The sequence below is a fragment of the Lampris incognitus genome, chromosome 15 (assembly GCF_029633865.1).
Source record: "Lampris incognitus isolate fLamInc1 chromosome 15, fLamInc1.hap2, whole genome shotgun sequence".
Taxonomy (NCBI): Eukaryota; Metazoa; Chordata; class Actinopteri; order Lampriformes; family Lampridae; genus Lampris; species Lampris incognitus.
In genome coordinates this window covers 49,921,902-49,948,291 of record NC_079225.1, presented here as the reverse complement: position 1 = coordinate 49,948,291, position 26,390 = coordinate 49,921,902, and the positions used below count along the sequence as shown (strand labels likewise).

The 26,390-nt window shown below is 46.3% G+C and overlaps 1 protein-coding gene across 1 annotated transcript in view; it reads right to left on the bottom strand.

Moving 5' to 3' along the window:
- brf1b (BRF1 RNA polymerase III transcription initiation factor subunit b) overlaps positions 1 to 26,390 on the bottom strand; it is a 134,623-nt gene that overhangs the window by 10,129 nt on the left and 98,104 nt on the right. The window contains exons 13-16 of the mRNA XM_056294464.1: positions 22,327 to 22,388; positions 22,144 to 22,225; positions 10,346 to 10,398; positions 9,668 to 9,942 (exon numbers count right to left, since the gene is read on the bottom strand). Coding sequence (XP_056150439.1) covers positions 9,668 to 9,942; positions 10,346 to 10,398; positions 22,144 to 22,225; positions 22,327 to 22,388 — 472 coding nt within the window. The remainder of the gene's footprint in view (positions 1 to 9,667; positions 9,943 to 10,345; positions 10,399 to 22,143; positions 22,226 to 22,326; positions 22,389 to 26,390) is intronic.

Below are 26,390 nucleotides of genomic sequence, written 5' to 3'. Positions count from 1 at the left end.
CAAGGATCATGAAGACCTGTCTTCTGTGACACACAGCGTGTCTTAGCTTTGGCAACTTAGACCCCAGCAGAACTAATTTAATGGGAGACACCAGCTGCCCGAAACGTGACAGCTCCATGGCCAACACTTCATTTTTAATAAACGGTGGTGCGTTTGAAATAGTTATCTTCTTTGCCAGGTTCACCAACGGGAGAACAGGGTGAAAGAATCATGAATCACTATGCCATTTTCCACCACCTCTTCGCCTTTGGCCACGTCATCTAGGAAAATTACAATAGCTTTGTTTATGCATGAAGCAGACTTCACACTTTCAAAACCAACAACCTCTCCAACAGCACAGCTGGCCTCCTCCATCCAACAGCACAGCTGGCCTCCTCCACCCAACAGCATAGCTAGCCTCCTCCACTGAACAGCACAGCTGGCCTCCTCCACCCAACAGCAAAGCTGGCCTCCTCCACCCAACAGCATAGCTGGCCTCCTCCACTGAACAGCATAGCTGGCCTCCTCCACCCAACAGCACAGCTGGCCTCCTCCATCCAACAGCATAGCTGGCCTCCTCCACTGAACAGCCAACACTCAGTAATATTTTAACCGCATGGCAGCATGTCAGCTTCTCCAGCTCTGCACGACTACTGACAATGGGCATAGTGCCCGGCTGCCAACCGCACTACCACACTAATCCCAAAACCTAACCACCACCACCCAATAACAATAAACTAAACATGAAAATAAACACAGGACAGACAGACAAAGAGAACACGTAGAATTTTCACTCACATCGAAGGAAATAGAGGGAGGGGGGGAGAGATATTGTGAAAAAGAGTGCTTGAGAAAGAGAGAGAGACTGAGATACAGACAGAGAGAGAGGATGACTGGTTTAAAAGAGTCCACCTCTGACTCTGGAGGATTAAGCGTACCTGGGACGTTGCTCTCTTCTTTGGTGTGGTTGAAATGAGTGGGCGGAGCCTGAAAAACAACAGCTCTAGTGAGGGCAGAAAGCAAAGACAGAGGAAATGCCACACAGTGGTTTCATGTCAGTCATGACCCCTGACCTCTCAACAGCCCCCACCACTCTATTCTACTACTAATCAATGCTTCAGTAAAATGACGCCGTGCAGGGTAAAATACTGGAAATGTGCCACAGTGCTGGAGAAGTTTAAGTGCTTATAACATTAATAGATATTAATATAACATTAATAGATTAACTATATTAATATAACATTAATATTTTAGCTATATTAATATAACATATTTATTAATATAACATTAATATATTAGCTACATTAATATAACATTAATGGCCGAAGGAGAAGGAGAGGGGGAAGGCATGTCCAAAGGCAGCAAGAGAGGAGGAAGAGCAGGAGTGTGGAGGTGAGAGTCAGAACTTTGAATGTTGGCACTATGACTGGAAATGGGAGAGAGCTGGCTGATATGATGGAAAGAAGAAAGGTAGGCATACTGTGTGTGCAAGAGACCAGGTGGAAGGGGAGTAAGGCCAGGAGTATCGGAGGTGGGTTCAAACTCTTCTACCATGGTGCAAATGGGAGAAGAAATGGGGTAGGGGTAATTCTGAAGAAAGAGTATGTCAAGAGTGTGCTGGAGGTGAAGACAGTGTCAGACAGAGTGATGAGTATGAAGCTGGAAATCGAAGGTGTAGTGCTGAATGTTATCAGCACATATGTCCCGCAAGTTGGGTATGAGATGGAAGAGAAAGAAGAATTCTGGAGTGAGTTGGATGACATGGTGGAGAGGGTACCCAAGGAGGAGAGAGTGGTGATTGGAGCGGAGTTCAATGGACATGTTGGTGAAGGGAACAGAGGTGATGAGGAGGTGATGGGAAGGTATGGTGTCAAGGAGAGAAATGTGGAAGAACAGATGGTGGTGGATTTTGTGAAAAGGATGGAAATGGCTGTGGTGAATACACATTTCTACAAGAGGGAGGAACACAGGGTGATGTACAAGAGTGGAGGAAAGTGCACACAGGTGGACTATATATTATGTAGGAGGCGCGATCTACAAGGGATTGGAGACTGCAAGGTGGTGACAGGGGAGAACGTAGCTAGGCAGCATCGGATGGTGGTCTGTAGGATGACTTTGGAGACCAAGAAGAGGAAGCGAGTGAAGGCAGAGCCGAAAATCAAATGGTGGGAGTTGAAGAAGGAAGATTGTTGTGTGGAGTTCAGGCAGGAGTTAAGACAGGCACTAGGTGGTAGTGAAGAGTTGCCAGATGGCTGGACAACCACTGCAGAAATAGTGAGGGAGACAGCTAGGAAGGTACTTGGTGTGTCATCAGGACAGAGGAAGGAAGACAAGGAGACTTCGTGGTGGAATGAGGAAGTACAGCAAATTATACAGAGGACGAGGTTGGCAAAGAAGAAGTGGCATAGTCAAGAGAGATGAAGAAAGTAGACAGGAGTACAAGGAGATGCAGCATAAAGCGAAGAGAGAGGTGGCAAAGGCAAAGGAAAAGGCGTGTGGTGAGTTGTATTACAGGTTAGACACTAAGGAAGGGGAAAAGGACTTGTACTGATTGGCTAGACAGAGGGGTGGAGCTGCAAAGGATGTGCAGCAAGTTAGGGTGATCAAGGAGAGAGATGGAAATGTGCTGACAAGCGAGAAGAGTGTGCTAAGAACACTCCACTCCAGGCATGGAGATGTTTAGGAGAGATGGCAGTGGGGTTTTTAACTAGATTGTTTAACACAATCTTGGAAAGTGAGAGGAGTGGAGAAGAAGCCTACTGGTACCGATTTTCAAGAACAAGGGCGATGTGCAGAACTGTAGCAATTACAGAGGTATAAAGTTGATCAGCCACAGCATGAAGATTTGGGAAAGAGTAATAGAAGCTAGGTTAAGAGGAGAGGTGATGATCAGCGAGCAGCAGTATGGTTTCGTGCCATGAAAGAGCACCACAGATGCGATGTTTGCTTTGACAATGTTGACTGAGAAGTATAGAGAAGAACAGAAAGAGTTGCATTGTGTCTTTTTAGATTTAGAGAAAGCTTATGACAGGAGGAGGAGGTGTGGTATTGTATGAGGAAGTCGGGAGTGCCAGAGAAGTACATAGGAGTGGTTGTAGGATATGTATGAGGGAAGTGTGACAATGGTGAGGTGTGTGGTTGGAATGACAGATGGGTTCAAGGTGGAGGTGGGGTTACATCAACGATCGGCTCTGAGCCCTTTCTTATCACAATGGTGGTGGACACATTGACGGACAAGATCAGGCAGGAGTCTCCGTGGACTATGATGTTCGCAGATTACATTGTGATCTGTAGCGAGAGTAGGGTGCAGGTTGAGGAGAGCCTGGAGAGGTGGAGGTATGCACTGGAGAGAAGAGGAATGAAGGTCATGTATCCAGGATATCAACACTGTCTCATGACATGTATCCAGGATATCAACACTGTGTCATGACATGTATCCAGGATATAAACACTGTCTCCTGACATGTATCCAGGATGTCAACACTGTGTCCTGACATGTATCCAGGATATCAACACTGTGTCTCATGACATGTATCCAGGATATCAACACTGTGTCTCATGACATGTATCCAGGATATCAACACTGTGTCCTGACATGTATCCAGGATATCAACACTGTGTCTCATGACATGTATCCAGGATATCAACACTGTGTCTCATGACATGTATCCAGGATATCAACACTGTGTCTCATGACATGTATCCAGGATATCAACACTGTGTCTCATGACATGTATCCAGGATATCAACACTGTGTCTCATGACATGTATCCAAGATATCAACACTGTGTCTCATGACATGTATCCAGGATATCAACACTGTGTCTCATGACATGTATCCAGGATATCAACACTGTGTCTCATGACATGTATCCAGGATATCAACACTGTGTCTCATGACATGTATCCAAGATATCAACACTGTGTCTCATGACATGTATCCAGGATATCAACACTGTCTCATGGCATGCATCCAGGATATCAATACTGTGTCTCCTGACATGTATCCAGGATGTCAACACTGTCTCCTGACATGTATCCAGGATATCAACACTGTGTCCCATGACATGTATCCAGGATATCAACACTGTCTCCTGACATGTATCCAGGATATCAACACTGTGTCTCATGACATGTATCCAGGATATCAACACTGTGTCTCCTGACATGTATCCAGGATATCAACACTGTGTCCTATGACATGTATCCAGGATATCAACACTGTGTCTCATGACGTGTATCCGGGATATCAACACTGTGTCTCATGACATGTATCCAGGATATCAACACTGTGTCTCCTGACATGTATCCAGGATATCAACACTGTGTCTCATGACATGTATCCAGGATATCAACACTGTGTCTCATGACATGTATCCAGGATATCAACACTGTGTCCTGACATGTATCCAGGATATCAACACTGTGTCCCATGACATGTATCCAGGATATCAACACTGTGTCTCATGACATGTATCCAGGATATCAACACTGTGTCTCATGACATGTATCCAGGATATCAACACTGTGTCCCATGACATGTATCCAGGATATCAACACTGTGTCTCATGACATGTATCCAGGATATCAACACTGTCTCATGACATGTATCCAAGATATCAACACTGTGTCTCATGACATGTATCCAGGATATCAATACTGTCTCATGACATGCATCCAGGATATCAACACTGTCTCATGACATGCATCCAGGATATCAACACTGTCTCATGACATGTATCCAGGATATCAACACTGTCTCATGACATGCATCCAGGATATCAACACTGTCTCATGACATGTATCCAGGATATCAATACTGTCTCATGACATGTATCCAGGATATCAACACTGTGTCTCATGACATGTAATCAGGATATCAACACTGTGTCTCATGACATGTATCCAGGATGTCAACACTGTCTCATGACATGTATCCAGGATATCAACACTGTGTCCTGACATGTATCCAGGATATCAACACTGTGTCTCCTGACATGTATCCAGGATATCAACACTGTGTCTCATGACATGTATCCAAGATATCAACACTGTGTCTCATGACATGTATCCAAGATATCAACACTGTGTCTCCTGACATGTATCCAGGATATCAACACTGTGTCTCATGACATGTACCCAGGATATCAACACTGTGTCTCCTGACATGTATCCAGGATATCAACACTGTGTCTCCTGACATGTATCCAGGATATCAACACTGTGTCTCATGACATGTATCCAAGATATCAACACTGTGTCTCCTGACATGTATCCAGGATATCAACACTGTGTCTCATGACATGTATCCAGGATATCAACACTGTGTCTCCTGACATTTATCCAGGATATCAACACTGTGTCTCATGACGTGTATCCGGGATATCAACACTGTGTCTCATGACATGTAATCAGGATATCAACACTGTGTCTCCTGACATGTATCCAGGATATCAACACTGTGTCTCATGACGTGTATCCGGGATATCAACACTGTGTCTCATGACATGTAATCAGGATATCAACACTGTGTCTCATGACATGTATCCGGGATATCAACACTGTGTCTCATGACATGTATCCAGGATATCAACACTGTGTCCTGACATGTATCCAGGATATCAACACTGTGTCTCCTGACATGTATCCAGGATATCAACACTGTGTCTCATGACATGTAATCAGGATATCAACACTGTGTCTCATGACATGTATCCAGGATATCAACACTGTGTCTCATGACATGTATCCAGGATATCAACACTGTGTCCTGACATGTATCCAGGATATAAAGGGGAGGTAGAAGATGTAGAGCACAGTGATGGTGGTATGATTAATGTTATGTTCCCACCAATGCGAAGGGAATTTTCACCTCGCTTTAGGTGCTCAAGTTTGGCCACAGGATCGAGTACGTGAACCCGCAATGATCAGCTGGTCCTCCATTTTCAGACTCAACAGGACACCAGGACGTCAGTGACGTCAGGAGAATCTCAACGCTGATAGGCTTTCGCGACATAGCGTCTCGCGAATTTCTAGCTCAGGTTGAATATTTTCAACTCGCGCAATTACTGAATGACATGAAATTTGCGTATTCACGCCATTCACGTCGGGTCATTCACGTCATGCCATTCACGTCGTGTCATTCACATCGTATTATTCACGTCACGCCATTCACGTCATGTCATTCATGTCACACCATTCACGTCACGTCATTCATGTCGCACCATTCACATCACGCCATTCACGTCATGCCATTCACGTCGTGTCATTCACATCGTATTATTCACGTCACGCCATTCACGTCATGTCATTCATGTCACACCATTCACGTCATGTCATTCATGTCGCACCATTCACATCACGCCATTCACGTCACGCCATTCACGTCACGTCATTCAGGTTGCACCATTCACGTCGCACTATACATGTCGCACCATTCACTTCGCGCCATTCACGTCATCCGGCACAAATACACGCGAACTCGCGTCTATTCGCATCTTTGCATTGACTTCATAAGTCATCTCATCGCGCGAAAAAATTGTGTAACGTTTGGTGTGACCACATTAGACTGAAAGTGTTGTAGCCGACACAAGTGTTGTAGCTGACTTAAGTGTTGTAGCCGACACAAGTGTTGTAGCCGACACATGTGTTGTAGCCGCCCCAAGTGTTGTAGCCGACCCAAGTGTTGTAGCCGACCCAAGTGTTGTAGCCGACACATGTGTTGTAGCCGACCCAAGTGTTGTAGCCGACCCAAGTGTTGTAGCCGACCCAAGTGTTGTAGCCGACACAAGTGTTGTAGCCGACCCAAGTGTTGTAGCCGACACAAGTGTTGTAGCCGACACAAGTGTTGTAGCCAACCCAAGCGTAGTCGACATAAGTGATGTGGTCAACACAAGTGTTGTAGTTGACACAAGTGTTGTAGTTGACACAAGTGATGTGGTCGACACAAGTGTTGCAGTCGAAACAAGTGTTGTAGTTGACACAAGTGTTGTAGTCGACACTAGTGTCGTAGTCGACACAAGTGTTGTAGTCGACACAAGTGATGTAGTTGACACAAGTGATGTGGTCGACACAAGTGTTGTAGCCAACCCAAGTGTTGTAGCCAACCCAAGTGTTGTAGCCGACCCAAGTGTTGTAGCCGACACATGTGTTGTAGCCGACACAAGTGTTGTAGCCAACCCAAGTGTAGTCGACATAAGTGATGTGGTCAACACAAGTGTTGTAGTTGACACAAGTGTTGTAGTTGACAGAAGTGATGTGGTCGACACAAGTGTTGCAGTCGAAACAAGTGTTGTAGTCGACACAAGTGATGTAGTTGACACAAGTGTTGTAGCCAACCCAAGTGTTGTAGCCAACCCAAGTGTTGTAGCCAACCCAAGTGTTGTAGCCGACCCAAGTGTTGTAGCCGACACATGTGTTGTAGCCGACACAAGTGTTGTAGCCAACCCAAGTGTAGTCGACATAAGTGATGTGGTCAACACAAGTGTTGTAGTTGACACAAGTGTTGTAGTTGACAGAAGTGATGTGGTCGACACAAGTGTTGCAGTCGAAACAAGTGTTGTAGTCGACACTAGTGTTGTAGTCGACACAAGTGTTGTAGCCGACCCAAGTGTTGTAGCCGACACGTGTTGTAGCCGACACAAGTGTTGTAGCCGACCCAAGTGTTGTAGCCGACACAAGTGTTGTAGCCGACACGTGTTGTAGCCGACACAAGTGTTGTAGCCGACACATGTGTTGTAGTTGACAGAAGTGATGTGGTCGACACAATTGTTGCAGTCGAAACAAGTGTTGTAGTCGACACTAGTGTTGTAGTCGACACAAGTGTTGTAGCCGACCCAAGTGTTGTAGCCGACACATGTGTTGTAGCCGACACAAGTGTTGTAGCCGACACGTGTTGTAGCCGACCCAGGTGTTGTAGCCGACACATGTGTTGTAGCCGACACAAGTGTTGTAGCCAACCCAAGTGTTGTAGCCGACCCAAGTGTTGTAGCCGACCCAAGTGTTGTAGCCGACACATGTGTTGTAGCCGACCCAAGTGTTGTAGCCGACCCAAGTGTTGTAGCCGACACATGTGTTGTAGCCGACCCAAGTGTTGTAGCCGACCCAAGTGTTGTAGCCGACCCAAGTGTTGTAGCCGACCCAAGTGTTGTAGCCGACCCAAGTGTTGTAGCCGACCCAAGTGTTGTAGCCGACACATGTGTTGTAGCCGACACAAGTGTTGTAGCCAACCCAAGCGTAGTCGACATAAGTGATGTGGTCAACACAAGTGTTGTAGTTGACACAAGTGTTGTAGTTGACACAAGTGATGTGGTCGACACAAGTGTTGCAGTCGAAACAAGTGTTGTAGTTGACACAAGTGTTGTAGTCGACACTAGTGTCGTAGTCGACACAAGTGTTGTAGTCGACACAAGTGATGTAGTTGACACAAGTGATGTGGTCGACACAAGTGTTGTAGCCAACCCAAGTGTTGTAGCCGACCCAAGTGTTGTAGCCGACCCAAGTGTTGTAGCCGACACATGTGTTGTAGCCGACACAAGTGTTGTAGCCAACCCAAGTGTAGTCGACATAAGTGATGTGGTCAACACAAGTGTTGTAGTTGACACAAGTGTTGTAGTTGACAGAAGTGATGTGGTCGACACAAGTGTTGCAGTCGAAACAAATGTTGTAGTCGACACTAGTGTTGTAGTCGACACAAGTGTTGTAGTCGACACAAGTGATGTGGTCAACACAAGTGTTGTAGTCGACACAAGTGTTGTAGCCGACCCAAGTGTTGTAGCCGACCCAAGTGTTGTAGCCGACACATGTGTTGTAGCCGACCCAAGTGTTGTAGCCGACCCAAGTGTTGTAGCCGACACATGTGTTGTAGCCGACCCAAGTGTTGTAGCCGACCCAAGTGTTGTAGCCGACCCAAGTGTTGTAGCCGACCCAAGTGTTGTAGCCGACCCAAGTGTTGTAGCCGACCCAAGTGTTGTAGCCGACACATGTGTTGTAGCCGACACAAGTGTTGTAGCCAACCCAAGCGTAGTCGACATAAGTGATGTGGTCAACACAAGTGTTGTAGTTGACACAAGTGTTGTAGTTGACACAAGTGATGTGGTCGACACAAGTGTTGCAGTCGAAACAAGTGTTGTAGTTGACACAAGTGTTGTAGTCGACACTAGTGTCGTAGTCGACACAAGTGTTGTAGTCGACACAAGTGATGTAGTTGACACAAGTGATGTGGTCGACACAAGTGTTGTAGCCAACCCAAGTGTTGTAGCCGACCCAAGTGTTGTAGCCGACCCAAGTGTTGTAGCCGACACATGTGTTGTAGCCGACACAAGTGTTGTAGCCAACCCAAGTGTAGTCGACATAAGTGATGTGGTCAACACAAGTGTTGTAGTTGACACAAGTGTTGTAGTTGACAGAAGTGATGTGGTCGACACAAGTGTTGCAGTCGAAACAAATGTTGTAGTCGACACTAGTGTTGTAGTCGACACAAGTGTTGTAGTCGACACAAGTGATGTGGTCAACACAAGTGTTGTAGTCTACTCATGACAACATTGTTCACATCAAGTCACGGAAAGAAAACAAGATGTACTTACTCTTTATTTCTACCTCCACGTTCTCTGTCTTCCTCCAGGTGTGTTTACCCTGTGTGTGTGTGTGTGTGTGTGTGTGCATGGGTGAGTGTGTGTGTAGCCCCTACCTCTTGCCCATGCTGTTGGCTGTCGCTGCCAGGTCCATGTTACTCTTTCTGGCCTTCTTGCGTTGGTTGGGTCTCTTGCGTCTTGACCCACCAGAGGGCGCCTCAGACGGGGGTCTGGATGGGCTGCTGCCCTCGCCCCCCCCCCTGCTGTTCAGCTCTCTGAGGACGTCATAGTTGATCTTACTGGAGATCCTCTTCTGCTCCAGCATCTTCTCTATGGCCTCGCCTGCCGTCGTGGCCTGGATGGGCTCCCGCCTGCGGGAGGCTTTCTTTGGCTGAAGGAGAGACACCAGATGAAACACACAACCCCGATCAACTCAGAGAACACACTGACTCACTCATCACTAGCTAACACACACACACACACACACACAAATACACACTCACATGCACACACACACGCACACACACACTCACATGCACACACATGCTCACACACAAAAGTACACACACACACGCACACATACACATGCACACACAGACACAAATACACACATGCACACACGCACACACACACGCACACGCACAACAAATAAACACATGCACACACGGACACACACACTCACATGCACAACACACACACACGCACATGCACAACACACACACGCACACTCACACACACGCGCACACACACTCACACAAATACACACACGCGCACACACACACGCAGACACACACCTTCTCCTTATAGGTTCCTTGCTGTTTCTCTTTGATGATCCTCTCTTCTTTTTCTTCAACAGAGAGAGAGAGAGAGAGAGAGAGAGAGAGAGAGAGAGAGAGAGAGAGAGAGAGAGAGAGAGAGAGAGAGAGAGAGAGAGACAGGTGAGAGAAAGACAGACAGCAGGAAGCAGGAAGCAGGAACCAGTTCATTCATTTCATAATGTGATGATGATGTTACAGCACATGATCACTTCAACGGAGAGAGAGACAGGTGGAGAGACAGATAGAGAGACCGGTAAGAGAAAGACAGACAGCAGGAACAGTGTGCATTTTAACTTCTGGAGTGATTCTGAATTGCTGGTTCATCTAGAAAAGAGTAAGTATCATCTTTCTTGCTTCACAAGTTGCTATTAGTCTTATTCCAGCTGCTTGAGTATTAGTCCTTTTCTCTATACATCTGCTGCTGGTTCCTAGTGGGATCTTATTCTAGCTGTAGCTGTTTGTCACCTAGTGTGTCCTTAAATATTTCTTGTTGCCTAGCTGTTTTGACTTAGTTATCCTTTTACCTTATAAATATATTACTTGGTAACTTGCTGTTTGCAGTTTTAATAGTATTGTGTGAGGTTTGATAGAGTTTTACATAAGTGACCAGTTTCTGTGCAATAGGCATATTTTCAGTGTACCTCTTTGGCCAATTGGGTGTTAAGTGGCCAGGGTGTGGCCTGCACTCCTGGCAGACAATTAGCAATCAGTGTTCTTCAAATCACTGCTGCTACTTGGAAGCTGATGCTTCCAAGCGTCAGGCAAACAAGCCGAGGGAAAACAGGTTCGCTGCATGCTGCGAGAGCAAACTCTCTCTCCTCTTGTCCTGATACTCCTGGACCTGTCAGCTGCGTTCAACACACTGAACCACCAGATCCTCCTCTCTACCCTCCAGGGGCTGGGTGTCACAGGCTCTACACTCTCAATGTTTGCATCCTACCTGACGGGTCGCTCCTACCAGGTGACATGGAGGGGATCTGTGTCGGAGTCTCGCAGACTGACTACAGGCATTCCCCAGGCTTCGGTTCTGGGTCCTCTCCTGTTCTCCCTGTACATGACATCCCTGGGTTCTGTTATTCACTTGCATGACTTCTCTTACCATTGTTATGCCGATGACACCCAGCTGATCTTGTCTTTTCCTCCCTCTGACACACACTAGAGACACGCATTGCTGCGTGCTTGACTTGCCATCTCGGAGTGGATGGCGACACACCACCTGAAGCTCAATCTGGACAAGACAGAGCTGATGTTCCTCCCGGGGAAAGGTTGCCCGCACCGAGACCTGGCCATCACCATTGACAACACTGTGGTGACGCCAACTCGGACTGTGAGGAATCTGGGTGTGATCCTGGGCGACCAACTGTCATTTGCTGCAAAAGTTGCATCGGTTGCTCGCTCCTGCAGATTTCTCCTCTATAACATCAGGAGGATTCGCCCATTCCTCACCGACGAGACGGCACAGGTGCTCATCCAGGCTCTGGTCATCTCCTGGCTGGACTACGGCAACTCTCTCCTTGCTCGAGCAAGGAGAGAGTTGAGAGCTTGTTCAGAAAGTTGCAGCTCGTCTGGTGTTCAACCGCCCTAAGTTCTTCCACACAACTCCCCTTCTCATGTCCCTACACTGGCTCCCAGTAGCTGCTCGCATCAAATTTAAGACTCTGGTGCTAGCCTACAGGGCAGTGAAAGGAACAGCTCCTTCCTATCTCCAGGCCATGGTCAAGCCCTACATCCCCGCCCGACCAATTCGCTCTGCTGCCTCGGGACGCCTGGTTGCCCCGTCGAAAAACACACCCTATACCACTAAGATTTGCAGCATGGAACATAAGAACACTCCTGGACGTCAGCCATGGTACGGGCAGACCTCAACGCAGAACAGCACTTATTGCCAGCGAGCTGAAGTGCTATTGTGTGGATGTGGCGGCACTCAGTGAGACCAGGCTCCTTGAAGAGGGCTCGCTCAACGAAGTAGGAGAGGGCTATACCTTCTTTTGGAAAGGATACCCCCTAGGAGGTCAACACATCCATGGAGTTGGTTTTGCAATTAAGAACAGTCTCTTACCCAAACTCGAAGAAACACCAGGGGGCATTAATGAGCGGCTTATGACTCTCCATATACCCCTCGCAAAATGTTGATACATCACCTTGATAAGTGCCTACGCTCCAACTTTACCATCCCATGATGAAGAGGAAGATCGCTTCTACCACGTACTCCATGATATACTCATCAACATCCCAAGGAGCGACAAAGTCATTTTGCTTAGTGATTTTAATGCCGGAGTTGGGAAGAACATGCAAAATTGGAACGGAGTGATTGGCTCCCTCAGCATTGGAAAAGTCAATCCCAATGGCATAAGACTTCTTAGTCTGTGCTCGGAACATGACCTCACCATCACAAACACCATTTTCCAACAAAAGAATAAATACAAGGAATCCTGGATGCGTCCCAGATCCAAACACTGGCACCTGCTTGATTATGCTATCGTGAGGCAGGTTGATCTTAAAGACGTGCTCCTTACAAGAGCTATGCAAGCAGCAGACTGCTGGACAGACCACCGTATGATCCTGACAAAAGTCAGAGTACATGTCCGACCCTTGAGACGCCAATCTGGGCCAAAAAAGAAACCACTCCACTGCGCCAGACTATCCAACAGCAACACCCGAAACACCTTCCGTCGTTCTCTAGCCGACAACTTAGTTGACATTGAACAGCTGATCAACTCAAGAGTCTGGGATGGATGAAAAGTGGACCTCTCTGAGCACCACCCTCTTTGACAATGCAGCCCAATCCATTGGCTTCAAAACCAAGAAACATCAGGACTGGTTTGATGACAATGCCGGAACGATCTCCACCCTCCTGGACAACATGCATAAGGCACACAGAGCCGCCCTCAGCAACCCACTATCCCAACCTCTCAAGAAAAAATGGCAAGACCTCCGCTCTGAGGCCCAAGCAACTGCAGAATCTGCAAAATGAGTGGTGGATTTTGAAAGCCAACAAAATCCAGGCTCATGCAGACAGGAACAACATGCATGGTTTCTTTGTTGCAGTTAAGGCCAGCTATGCCCCCAGAAACTGCTCCCTGACACCCGTTAGGTCTGCTGATGGAACAACTCTCATCAAGGATCAGGCCCTGTTAGTGGAGCGGTGGGCCGAGCATTTTAACACCCTGCTCAACCAGCCCACCCCAGTGGACTCAACTGTACTGGCAGAACTCCCTGAACAGCCTACCTTGCAAGACCTAGACCTCCCACCATCTTTTGAAGAAATCCTACATGTAGTCAAGACCCTGAAAAACAACAAAACCCCTGGACCTGATAATATTCCAGCTGAAATCCTCAAGGAAGGAGGCTACCTCTGTACGAGGACACTGTATCTCTATATCCTTGAGGTGTGGAGTCGCAAGTGTGTCCCCCAACAGTGGAAAGATGCCAACATTGTGGCCATTTATAAAAACAAAGGAGACAAATCCATCTGCTCCAACGGTAGGGGTAATTTACTACTGGCCATTGCTGGAAAGGTTCTAGCCAAGATCATGCTCCGCAGACTAACACTCGCAATAGCCGAACAGGTCATACCAGAGTCACAATGCGGCTTCCGAAAGGATAGAGGGACCATTGACATGATCTTTGTCACACGCCAGCTCCAGGAGAAATGCAGAGAACAGCACAAGGATCTATACATAGCATTCATAGACCTCTCAAAGGCATTTGATACAGTTAACCGAGCCCCGCTGTGGCAAGTCCTGAAGAAATTTGGATGTCCACCCAAGTTTTTTACCATTCTTGGACAGTTTCACTCAGGAATGATGGCCCGAGTGGAAGTGGGGAACCGCAGTTCTGAGCCCTTTGGTGTGCAGACTGGAGTCGGATAAGGCTGTGTGCTAGCCCCAGTCCTGTTCCACATCTTCTTAGTCTCTGTTACAACACTTGCGAAGGAGGATGGAGAAGCAGGCTGGAGTCACCATTGACTTCAGTCTAGATGGTAGAATATTCAACATCAGGAGGTTTCAGGCAACCACCAAGTTGACCTCTGAGAACATTATTGAGCTACAGTATGCTGACGATTGTGCCCTGGTAGCTCACACACCAGAAGCCCTACAAAACACTCTGTCGGCAGTTGTAACTGCATACAGGAGAATGGGACTGATTATCAACACCCAAAAGACAGAGGTAATCTGTCAGTTGACTGCCGGCCTCCCAAACCACCCAACAACCTTCACAGCATAAGGGCAACAACTGGCCACTGTTCCTGGCTTCAAATATCTGGGAAGTATGCTATCCAACACCTGCACAATAGACGATGAGATTCAGCACCGCCTCAAAATCTTTCAGCCATCTAAGGAGAAGGGTTTTCCAAAATAGCAACCTCAATCTCCACACCAAAGTGCTTGTTTACAGAGAATCCAAAGGAGTTGAATCAAGTGCAACTGGACTTGGTATATATCCGTGAAGACGTTTCGCCTGTCATCCAAGAGGCTCCCTCAGTTGGTGCCTTTCTGACTAGACCAAGCTAGTCTGACTGGCTGGTGATGAGACTCAGTATTTATCCTCTAGGAGTCGTTGTCAGAGCTATTGATATGCGTGGCTCTTTGTGATCAGATGTTACCAACGCCCGTCGCTAACAGGGCCATAGATATGCGTGGCTCTTTTGTGTACCGATGTTATGGCCGCGCCCGTTGAACAATGAAGTCGAAAGTAACACCCCCAACGACCGTCGCTGCTAAACAAATTCAAATCAGTAGCTCCGATGGCGACGGGCGCGGCTGGACATCAGAGCACAGGAGAGCCATGCATATCAATAGCTCCGATAACGATGGGCGCTGCCATAACATCGGTACACAAAAGCGATGGGGATTGGTAAACATCTGATCACAAAGAGCCATGCATATCAATAGCTCTGACAACGACTCCTAGAGGATAAATACTGAGTCTCATCACCAGCCAGTCAGACTAGCTTGGTCTAGTCAGAAAGGCACCAACTGAGGGAGCCTCTTGGATGAGAGGCGAAACGTCTTCACGGATATATACCAAGTCCAGTTGCACTTGATTCAACTCCTTTGGATAACCATGACCTGCATGAATGAGAACATTCACAGACATGTTTAATGAGCAGTGTGCATCTCCACACTACTCTATGGATGTGAGGCATGGACCATCTACAGCCACCATCTCAAAAGCCTGGAAGCCTTCCATGTAAAATGTCTCCAGAGGATCCTCGGCATTACTTGGGAGGACAGAGTGCCATACACAGAGGTGTTGGAGCGGGCAGGCAGCTGCAGCATGGAGTCTACCCTAAAACACCATCAACTCAGGTGGCTTGGGCATGTTATTCGCATGCCCAGCGAACGACTGCCATGAAAAGTCCTCTAAGGCCAACTACGCCTTGGTCAATGCCCTGCTGGTGGGCAGAAGAAGTGGTTCAAAGACCAAATGAAGACCACACTAAAAAGATGTCAGATCAACCCCTCTTCTTTGGAGGAACTTGCTTTCTGCCGCACAACCAGGCGCTCTCACATCTCAGAGGGAGTGAAGTATATGGAAAACCAGCGCACACAACACCGTGTAGCAAAGTGTGCGAAGAGGCATGCTCGCAAAGCTACCCTTACCCCCTCCAGCACCACTTTTACATGCCCGGTCTGCAACCGCAACTGTGCATCCAGGATCGGACTATTCAGCCACCAAAGGACCCACAAATAGGAGAAGATGGTCATCATCGGGCAGGATGGACAACCAGCAAGCATACCACTTATACCTTTATATACATTCCACTAATGCCTTTGCTTGTCAAATAACCATTATCTGTCTTCCAAGTTTGTCTCTTTTCAATAACATGAAATGTCAACAAGTAACGAGTCTCTCTGTAAACACATGGACTATCCAAGGTGTGAAATCCTCAGCCTCTGGTGTAAAAAGCCTAAATAGAGATTTCCAACTATGCATCAAGAACACAGACATAATCATTCTGCAGGAGACATGGTGTGAGGAAGACGTTGCCGCTCACTGCCCCTCAGACTACAGAGGGTCATTATACCCTCCCAGAAACTCAGCCCCACACGTCACGGCAGGAACTCAGGGGGACTCATGATATGGTACAAAGCTAAACTACACAATTTTATAAAAATCTTAAGAATCAGAAAATCACATGCTTGGATAAAAATTAAGGAAAATCTACTCAGCACAGAAGGACCTATTCCTCTGTGCTATATACGCCCCCCTAAAGAATCCCCCTATTACAACGAAGACACCTTCTCAGAGCTTGAAAAAGAGATGAGCCATTTCCAGGCCTGGGGAAATGTGCTCGTCTGTGGCAATCTGAATGCTACGACAGGGACCCAGCCTGATTTCACTGATGGAAAAAGAAATAACTACATAACTAACAAACTGTCATATATTAACAACCTGACCTATTCCCACAGAAACAACCTGGGTCTGTACATCGTCAGTGGTGGAGTACGAGGGGACTCTCTAGGGCAAAACACATTTTGTTCACCTCTTGGGAATAGTACAGTAGATTATATGATAGCAGATATAGTAGATCCTTTTTCTCTCAGAGCATTCACTGTTAGACCACTAACCCCTATGTCTGATCACAGTCAAATCACTGTATGCATCAAAAAGAAAGATAACAACGCTACACAAACAAAGCCCAGTAAGCTGTTAGATATCAAGAAAGCATACAGATGAGCCCAAAACAGTACTGAAGATTTCCAGAAAGCAACTGGCAGCCACAAAATTCAAACACTTTTAGACACCTTTCTGGATACCACATATACTCACAGTAAATAAGGAGTCAACCTGGCAGTACAAAATAGAAATACTGTCTTTATAAAAATAGCACAAAAATCACAACTGAAACAGAATAAACCAAAAACCAAACTTAAAAAAAAGAAGACAATTGGTTTGACCACGATTGCAAAAACATCAGAAAGAACTTGGAGCTTTATCCAATCAGAAACATAGAGATCCAAATAATACAGACATCTGCCTTCTTTACTTTGAAACATTAAAACAATACAAACTTACACTCAGAACCAAAAAAAACACAGTACACCCCAAGCAACTGACACTAATAGAACAGTCAATCAATACAAAGCAGTTCTGGAATAATGGAAAAAACTGAAAAAATCCAAACAAGAAGAACTGGCAATAAGATGGAGAAATATGGACCAACCATTTCCAAATGCTCTTTAAAAAAGTTGAATCAAATGCAAACCCTAATCAGGGCCATATAAACAAAAGACTTGAAGAATTAGAACTGGCCATTAAAGATAACCAGAACCCACTAGACTTCCCTGTTACTGAGCAGGAACTTAAGGACAAAATTGAAAAAGTAAAAACTAAGAAAGCACCTGGACCTGACAGCATCCTAAATGAGATGCTAAAATGCCTGAGCTAAAATTTCAATTGGCCATCTCAAAATTCTTTAATTTGGTTCTGAGTGTAGGTTACTTCCCTGACATCTGGACCCTAGGACTAATAACCCCAATCTTTAAAAATGGAGACAAATTTGACCCTAATAACTACCAAGGCATTTGTGTGAGCAGTAATCTGGGGGAGATTTTTTGTAATATTATAAATTCTAGACTGCTAGACTTCCTTACAAAGCACAATGTCTTGAGTAGAAGCCCAATTGGATTTTTACCAAATTACCGCACATCTGATCATATTTACACCCTGCACACCCTAACTGATAAACACGTAGTCCAAAATAAAAACAAAATGTTTGCATGCTTCATTGATTTCAGAAAAGCTTTCGACTCTATCTGGCAACAAGGATTGTTTTACAACGTCATTGAAAGTGGTGTAGGGGGGTAAAACCTATGACATCATTAAATCAATGTACACAGAAAATAAGTGTCGAATAAAAATTGGTGATAAAAGAACAAATTTCCTCTCCCAGGAGCGTGGAGTGAGACAGGGATGCTGCCTGCGTCCAACTTTGTTCAACATTTACATGAACGAGTTGGCAAAAACTCTAGACCAATCAGCAGCATCCGGCCTCACTCCAAATGAGATCAAATTCCTGTTCTATGCAGACGACCTGGTTCTGCTGTCTCCTACTGCACGGAGCTTACAGCAGAACCTGGACCTGCTGGAGCAGCACTGCCAGACCTGGACCCCGGCAGTAAACATGAAAAAGACCAAAATCATGATTTTTCAAAAAAGATCCAGATCTCAGGGAATAAAATATACATTCACATTAGGAGGAAACCACATTGAACATTCCCAGAACTATAATTATTTAGGACTAAAAATCAGCAACACAGGAAATTTTAACCTGGCAGTGAATGAACTGAAAGAAAAAGGACGCAGGGCTTTCTATGCCATAAAACGATACATTTTTGTAGACATTCCAATTAGAATCTGGCTGAAAATATTCCATTCAGTAATCGAACCAATTGCCCTTTACAGCAGTGAAGTGTGGGGTCCAATTACAAATCAAGAATTCAGCAACTGGGACAAACATTGTGATGGAAAAATTTAGTTATCAATACACTTATCAATATACTCCACTTGATCAGAGCAACGCCCTTTGCTCTTAACATAACCCCCTTTGAACACAACAAAGTCCTTTGTCTTACCTGGCGGTGCATGGCCAAGGTGGCGCCGGGAAGATCCAAAGGTTACACCTAGCCATTCAGATTCAGATTGCACTGAAGCTCTCTGATCATTCGCACATTCTCACACCTATGCCCTTTTGGTTAAATAGATCAGATCCTTTGTTCTAAGCCTATAAAAACACTTAGCAGGACCAACTCGGCCTCTCCTCTTGACCACTCTCTTCTGGCTGTTCTCCGTGACGGGTTACTCTTGGTAAACCGTCCCTTTGCGCGCAAAGTGTTGTGGTTACACCGCCCCGAGCTGCCTCCCCGGCACGTTCAAGCCACTCCCCCAGCTCGGACGTTCCGGAAACATCCGAGCGCTCGGCTCGCGCTCTGAGGAGACGAGCGCTGCACTGCACCAGGTGTTTGCCATCATCCATCAGGCACACCTGTGGCAATCAGGCAGCCTTCTACAAGAAGCCTCCCAGAACACCACTCCGGGCTTCGACGTACTGAACCCTGCGACTCTCCCTCCGCGATTTCCACGGCTCCCCGCGTCTCCCTCGTCCCCAGCGACCTTCACGTTTCTCCCCGGACCTCTCCTGCGATCTCCCCCCTTGTCCCTCTATCTGGACCCCTCCTTTCGGACTCAACTTCCCGGATCTCGGACCTGGACTTTCTCGGACAACCCCTCTTGGATCACGGACTGGACTTTCTCGCCAGGTGCACGCACATTTTTTTCAACACCTCCTGGTCATTTACATACCGCACCACACATTGGCTAAAAACACTCACACATAGTTATTCACGCAAACCACGGGACACCACACATAGTTTATTCACACATCCCACTAACAGAACGCCTTTTTTCACCATACATTTCCCTCCCACAATAAAACCTCCCTTTGTAGCTTTGGAAGTCATCTCGTGTCTGTCTGTCTTGGGTTTCGCCACACGGGTCAGGTTCTGGTGCGCGAGCTTAACACAAAGTCTGTTTCTGTCTTGTTCTTTCTAAATAAATGTTTTTCTAAATTACTTATTGACAACCAAGGCTTCCTGACCAACTCATTCCAAGAATTTCCATCATAACATCCAATTGAGACCCTGCATGCGGAGTTCTCTAACTCTTACATGTTCAGAGGAAAACAACAAACAACACATGCAGGGCAGAATTAGGCCAGTATCTGTTACTGATCAACATACAGAATAGGACAATCAAATTCTGGCAACATTTGCAAAACAGTGACCCCCCACTCATACCATTACAAAGCCTTGCAATACCAAGAGTTGAGCAAAACCAGTCCCCTCACTCAACTGGTCCTGACGCTCAGTTCACTAATAAACACTAACACTTCACAGCGTCAGGACCAGAACATCAGAATCCATCAAATTATAACTCAACAAAAACTAAATTATGTTACTTATTGGGACACACAAACTACAAAAAAACATAAAATGCAATGCTATGTGGCCCTGAAAAGACAGTACACTGTGGCAGAATAACTGCACACAGTGACTGATACCAAACTGAGAACCACCTTGACCAAGTACAGACTCAGTGAGTATGGCCTGGCCATAGAAAAAGGCCGACACAGACAAACATGGCTGCCGGCAGAAGAGAGGCTGTGCTCACACTGCGACATGGGAGAGGTGGAGACAGAACTGCACTTCATCTACACCTGTCCTAAGTAGAACCACATTAGAAATCATTACTACTCAAAAATTGAACAGATCCACCCAAACTTCAGAAGCCTCCCTGACATCAACAAACTAGCCATCCTACTGGGAGAGGAGAAAACCAACTAGCCATCCTACTGGGAGAGGAGAAGACCGACTAGCCATCCTACTGGGAGAGGAGAAGACAAACCAGCCATCCTACTGGGAGAGGGGAAGACAAGCTGCAACACAGCAGCCAAATATAGTGTTGGTGTCACAATCTGAGGGACAGTGTGTGAGCACCCCGTCCACACACCTACACACACACACAGGTTTCTTCCTTTTCTATTTTTTTTAAATTTTTCGTTCTTTTCTTCTTTGTCCTTTAAGTTCAATTAACATTGCACTACTACATTTATTGCTAAAGTGGTTGGTTGGTTGTTTTTAACGATACAGCAACTTTTTTTCTATGATAGTTTGTATGTTATAAAGTGTACTGTACTGTTTTGTACCACCTTGTGCTTTGGCAATACTGTGTAACTGAATATGGTAATGCCAATAAAGCCCTATTGAACTGAACTGAATTAAGAGAGAGAGACAGACAAAGAGAGAGACAGACAGAAGGAATGAGCAGGAGAGAGAGGCAGAGAGAGAGAGAGAGACAAGGAATGAGCGGGAGAGAGAGAGACAGAAGGAATGAGCGGGAGAGAGAGGCAGAGAGAGAGAAAAGGAATGAGTGGGAGAGAGAGAGACAGAAGGAATGAGCGGGAGAGAGAGGCAGAGAGAGAGAGAGAGAGAGAGACAAGGAATGAGCTGGAGAGAGAGGCAGAGACAGACAGAAAGAGACAGAAGGAATGAACGGGAGAGAGACAGACAGAAGGAATGAGCAGGAGAGAGACAGGCAGAAAGAGAGACAAGGAATGAGTGGGAGAGAGAGAGAGACAGAAGGAATGAGCGGGAGAGAGGCAGAGAGAGAGAGAGACAAGGAATGAGTGGGAGAGAGAGGCAGAGACAGACAGAAAGAGACAGAAGGAATGAACGGGAGAGAGACAGACAGAAGGAATGAGCGGGAGAGAAAGACAGCGACAGAAAGAGAGACAGAAGGAATTAGCGGGGAGAGAGACAGAGATAGAAAGAGAGGCAGAGAGAGACAGAAGGAATGAGCGGGAAAGACAGAGAGAAAGGGAATGAACGGGAGAGAGATACAGAAGGAATGAGCAGGAGAGAAAGACAAAGAGAGAGAGAGAGGCAGAGAGAGAGACAGACAGAAGGAATGAGTGGGAGAGAGAGACAGAAAGAGAGACACAAGGAATGAACGGGAGAGAGACAGACAGAAGGAATGAGCAGGAGAGAAAGACAGAGACAGAGAAAGTGGCAGAGAGAGGTCATGTGGAGGTTTCTTCCCATTTTTCCTCCCTGTTAAAGGTTTTAGGGAGTTGTTCCTTATCCGATGAGAGGGTGTAAGGACAGGATGTTGTGTTGCTGTAAAGCCTCCTGAGGCATGTGTATTTGTGATACTGGGCTATACAAATAAAACTGACTCGACTTGGAGAGATCGTGTGAAGTCAAACAGACCTTTCTGCTCCCTCAGGTACTCTTCATTCTGCTTCATCCAAAGAGTCGTCTTAGTCTGAACCTCTTTGTCATTCAGGATGTACTGACAAGAAAAAAGACACACAACAGAATAAACCGGCAAATTAAAGACACATTATATCCTCCACTGTAGCTATAATGTCGGTGTTAATGCTATGAACTGACCTTATCAATCTCCTTATCATCAATACCATCCAGGTCCAACTCTCCACCATCTGATGATGCATCTGCAAGCAGGTTTCAGTGTCAGTGTCAGTCACCCACAAATATCTTATGTGTTGTATTTCATGTATGCGTTGTGTTCATGTAAGTGTTGTGTTCATTTGGTTTCATGTATGTGTCGGGTTTGATGTATGTGTTGGAAGTCGTGCATGTGTTGTTTTTATTAGGGTTTAAGTCCTATTGCTTTTCCGGGGTTGGGTCGCGATGGCAACAAGTTAAGTAGGGCACTCCAGACATCCCTCTCCCCAGCAATGCCCTCCAGCTCCTCCTGGGGGATCCCAAGGCGTTCCCAGGCCAGATTGGACATGTAGTCCCTCCAGCGAGTTCTGGGTCTTATCCAGGTTCTTCTCCCAGTTGGAGGTGCCCAGAAAACTTCCAAAGGAAGGCGTCCAAGAGGCATCCTAATCAGATGCCCAAACCACCTCAACTGGCTCCTTTCGACGTGAAGGAGCAGCGGCTCTACTCCGAGCTCCCTCCTGATGTCCGAGCTCCTCACCCTATCTCTAAGGCTGAGACCAGACACCCTACGGAGGAAACTCATTTCAGCTGCTTGAATCCGTGATCTCACCGTTTCGGTCACTACCCAAAGCTCATGACCATAGGTGAGGGTTGGAACGAAGATTGACTGGTAAACTGAGAGCTTTGCCTTCCAGCTCAGCTCCTTCTTCACCACAATGGTCCGGTACAACATCCATATTACTGCTGATGCTGCACCAATCCTCCTGTCAATCTCCCGCTCCATCCTACCCTCACTCGTGAACAAGACCCCGAGATACTTGAACTCCTTCACTTGAGGCGACAACTCACCCCCAACCCGGAGGGAGCAATCCACCATTTTCTGGTAGAGAACCCTGGCCTCACATTTGGAGGTGCTGACTCTCATCCCGGCTATTTCACACTCAACTGCAAACCGCCTCAGTGCGCGCTGGAGGTCGCATTCTGATGAAGCCAACAAAACCACATCATCTGTGAAGAGCAGAGATGCAATTCTGAGATTCCTGAAATGGACACACTCCTCACCTTGGCTGCACCTTGAGATCCTGTATTATTATTATTCAGAAATGTCTGTGCAAATTCCCGTAAAATAGTAAATGGTAGCGACATGAGATTTTGCTCAAGTTGTGTGCAAGTGCTGCCAGGGAAATGTGACCCACATCAGCCTGATGGGGGGCATTATAATTAAAGGTCAAACTTTTGAACTTTGAAAAATCATAACTCCTACACCTTAAGTCCTATTTAGACGAAACTTGGTACAGACATCCATCTATCTTTGCTATACAAATTTGCCTCAAGAATGACTAAAGTTCGCATGACTACATTTTTCGCCATCTTGAATTTTTTGAAAAACACATTTTTTTTGGGGGGGGGGTTCTCCCCAATTGTATCTGGCCAATTACCCCACTCTTCTGAGCCATCCCGGTCGCTGCTCTGCCGATACGGGGAGGGCTGCAGACTACCACATGTTTCCTCTGATACATGTGGAGTTGCCAGCCGCTCTTTTTTACCCGACAGTGAGGATCATGCTATTCCTCCCAGTTCCCCCTCCCCCCCGAACAGGTGCCCCAACCAACGAGAGGAGGTGCTAGAGCAGCGACCAGGACACATACCCACATCCGGCTTCCCACCAACAGACACGGCCAATTGTGTCCGTAGGGATGCCCAACCAAGCCAGAGGTAACACAGGGATTTGAACCGGCGATCCCCATGTTGGTAAGCAACGAAATAGACCACTATGCTACCAGTATGCCCCGAAAAGCACATTTTTGACCTCTCCTCCTAAACCATAGATTCACTGGCTACCAAATTTTCTGTGGTTCATTACTGGACCAAACTTACCAAAAGTTGTATAAAGCTGTGTGTCTGATGTGTGTCTGACATTCTTGTGTAAGAAGTGGGGTTGCTGTGAAGCGTCTAGTGTGTTGGTGTAGTGTTCTGTGCCTGTCACGTCTCACTCTCAACCTTCACCGCTGGCTAGCAGAAACGCAAACAGGAGAGCTGAGCACGTAAGTCTCTCCCTGCGAGTACATGGCCTCTCCAACACTCTCTCCCTGCCAGTACATGGCCTCTCCAACACTCTCTTCCTGCCAGTACATAGCCTCTCCAGCAGTCTCTCCCTGCCAGTACATAGCCTCTCCAGCAGTCTCTCCCTGCCAGTAAATAGCCTCTCCAACACTCTCCCTGCCAGTACATGGCCTCTCCAACACTCTGTTCCTGCCAGTACATAGCCTCTCCAGCAGTCTCTCCCTGCCAGTACATGGCCTCTCCAACACTCTCTCCCTGCCAGTACATAGCCTCTCCAGCAGTCTCTCCCTGCCAGTACATAGCCTCACCAGCAGTCTCTCCCTGCCAGTACATAGCCTCTCCAGCACTCTCTCCCTGCCAGTACATGGCCTCTCCAACAGTCTCTCCCTGCCAGTACATGGCCTCTCCAACAGTCTCTCCCTGCCAGTACATGGCCTCTCCAACACTCTCTCCCTGCCAGTACATGGCCTCTCCAACACTCTCTCCCTGCCAGTACATGGCCTCTCCAGCAGTCTCTCCTTGCCAGTACATAGCCTCTCCAGCAGTCTCTCCCTGCCAGTACATAGCCTCTCCAACACCCTCTCCCTGCCAGTACATGGCCTCTCCGACAGTCTCTCCCTGCCAGTACATGGCCTCTCCAACAGCGAGCCCTATGTAGTGCGTCCTCATGGCGACACATGGTAACTAGGTACACCTTGGACCCTAGCTGAACTACAAAGGATTCGGAGGAGGTCTGGCCCCTAGACGTGCGGTGCACAGGCCCACCGGTGTGTGGATATTCCCTGATGCCCACGAACCAGCCCCCAGCTATGGTTTAAATAGTGCCACTGCCTAGTGGATACCATGGGAAAGGAATAGGCTACAGGAGTAAACCCCTACACAACATCAATGTCTACAGTGCTGTTTTTTGTTTTTCTTGCCCTTTTGTATGTGTCTAAATGGGAGAGCACTGCTGGCGTCGTGTGTGGCTGCTGCTCCTCCCTCTCGTAGCCCCCCTTCCCATCCACCCCTGTATGTCTGTTATGTTTATCTGTTGTCTTGTTTAACCCCGTTTATTGTAAAGCGGCTTTGAGTGTTAGAAAAACACTATAAAAGTGTGATTTATTATTATGATTATTATTATTAAAGCTTGTTGATATCTTATTTAGTTTTCAAGATATTGACCAATGAACTTCCAAAGATTGTGGCTCAGCACATAAATAGACTAAAGTCAACAACTATTGGGCCAATCACCACAAAACTTGCGGGATATGACCACATAAGTACCTGAAACATACCCTGAAAGCTTCATTCAAATCAAACACTACTGGGTCCTACAAATGCAAAAAAGAAAAGAAAATACAAGCGCCTGGCATAACAAAAATCAGACTTTTTCCAGTCATTACAAAACTCGCAGGATACATTTCATAACCGTGTTGAACCCAGTGTGTAAAACTATTTTGAAATCGCTCAATAGGGGGCGCCACGGGTTCCAAACACGTGCATGGGCCTGGCTGAAACTTGGCAATAAAACAATGAGAGTTTGTCCAAACATCACCAAACTTGGTGGATATTTTAACTAAGCCTTACATAAACGTGCCAATCATTTGAAACACAAGCGAATAAGGGCAAATGAATGCATGAATGCATTTAGAGATGAATGTACGATGAAGAAAATATCGACAAAGCATATGAGACGTTCTCAGAAATATTCAAATTATTACATGACGGAAACTACCCCCTCCCCCCCAAAAAAAATACAGTAGGAAACAAAAATATATAGATAGTTCATGGATCACAAAGGGATGACAAAATGCCTGCAAAAATAAAAATATTCTAGAGAATTCATAAAGTATAGAAAGAACTAAGGAGGCAAAAAGAAATGTAAATATATAACAATAAGTTAACTAATATTATGAGGATATGTTAGAAGGAATACTATAATAAAACAGTAGAGAATATAAAAACAATACTAAAGGCATATGGAGTGTGTTAAACAGTAGTTT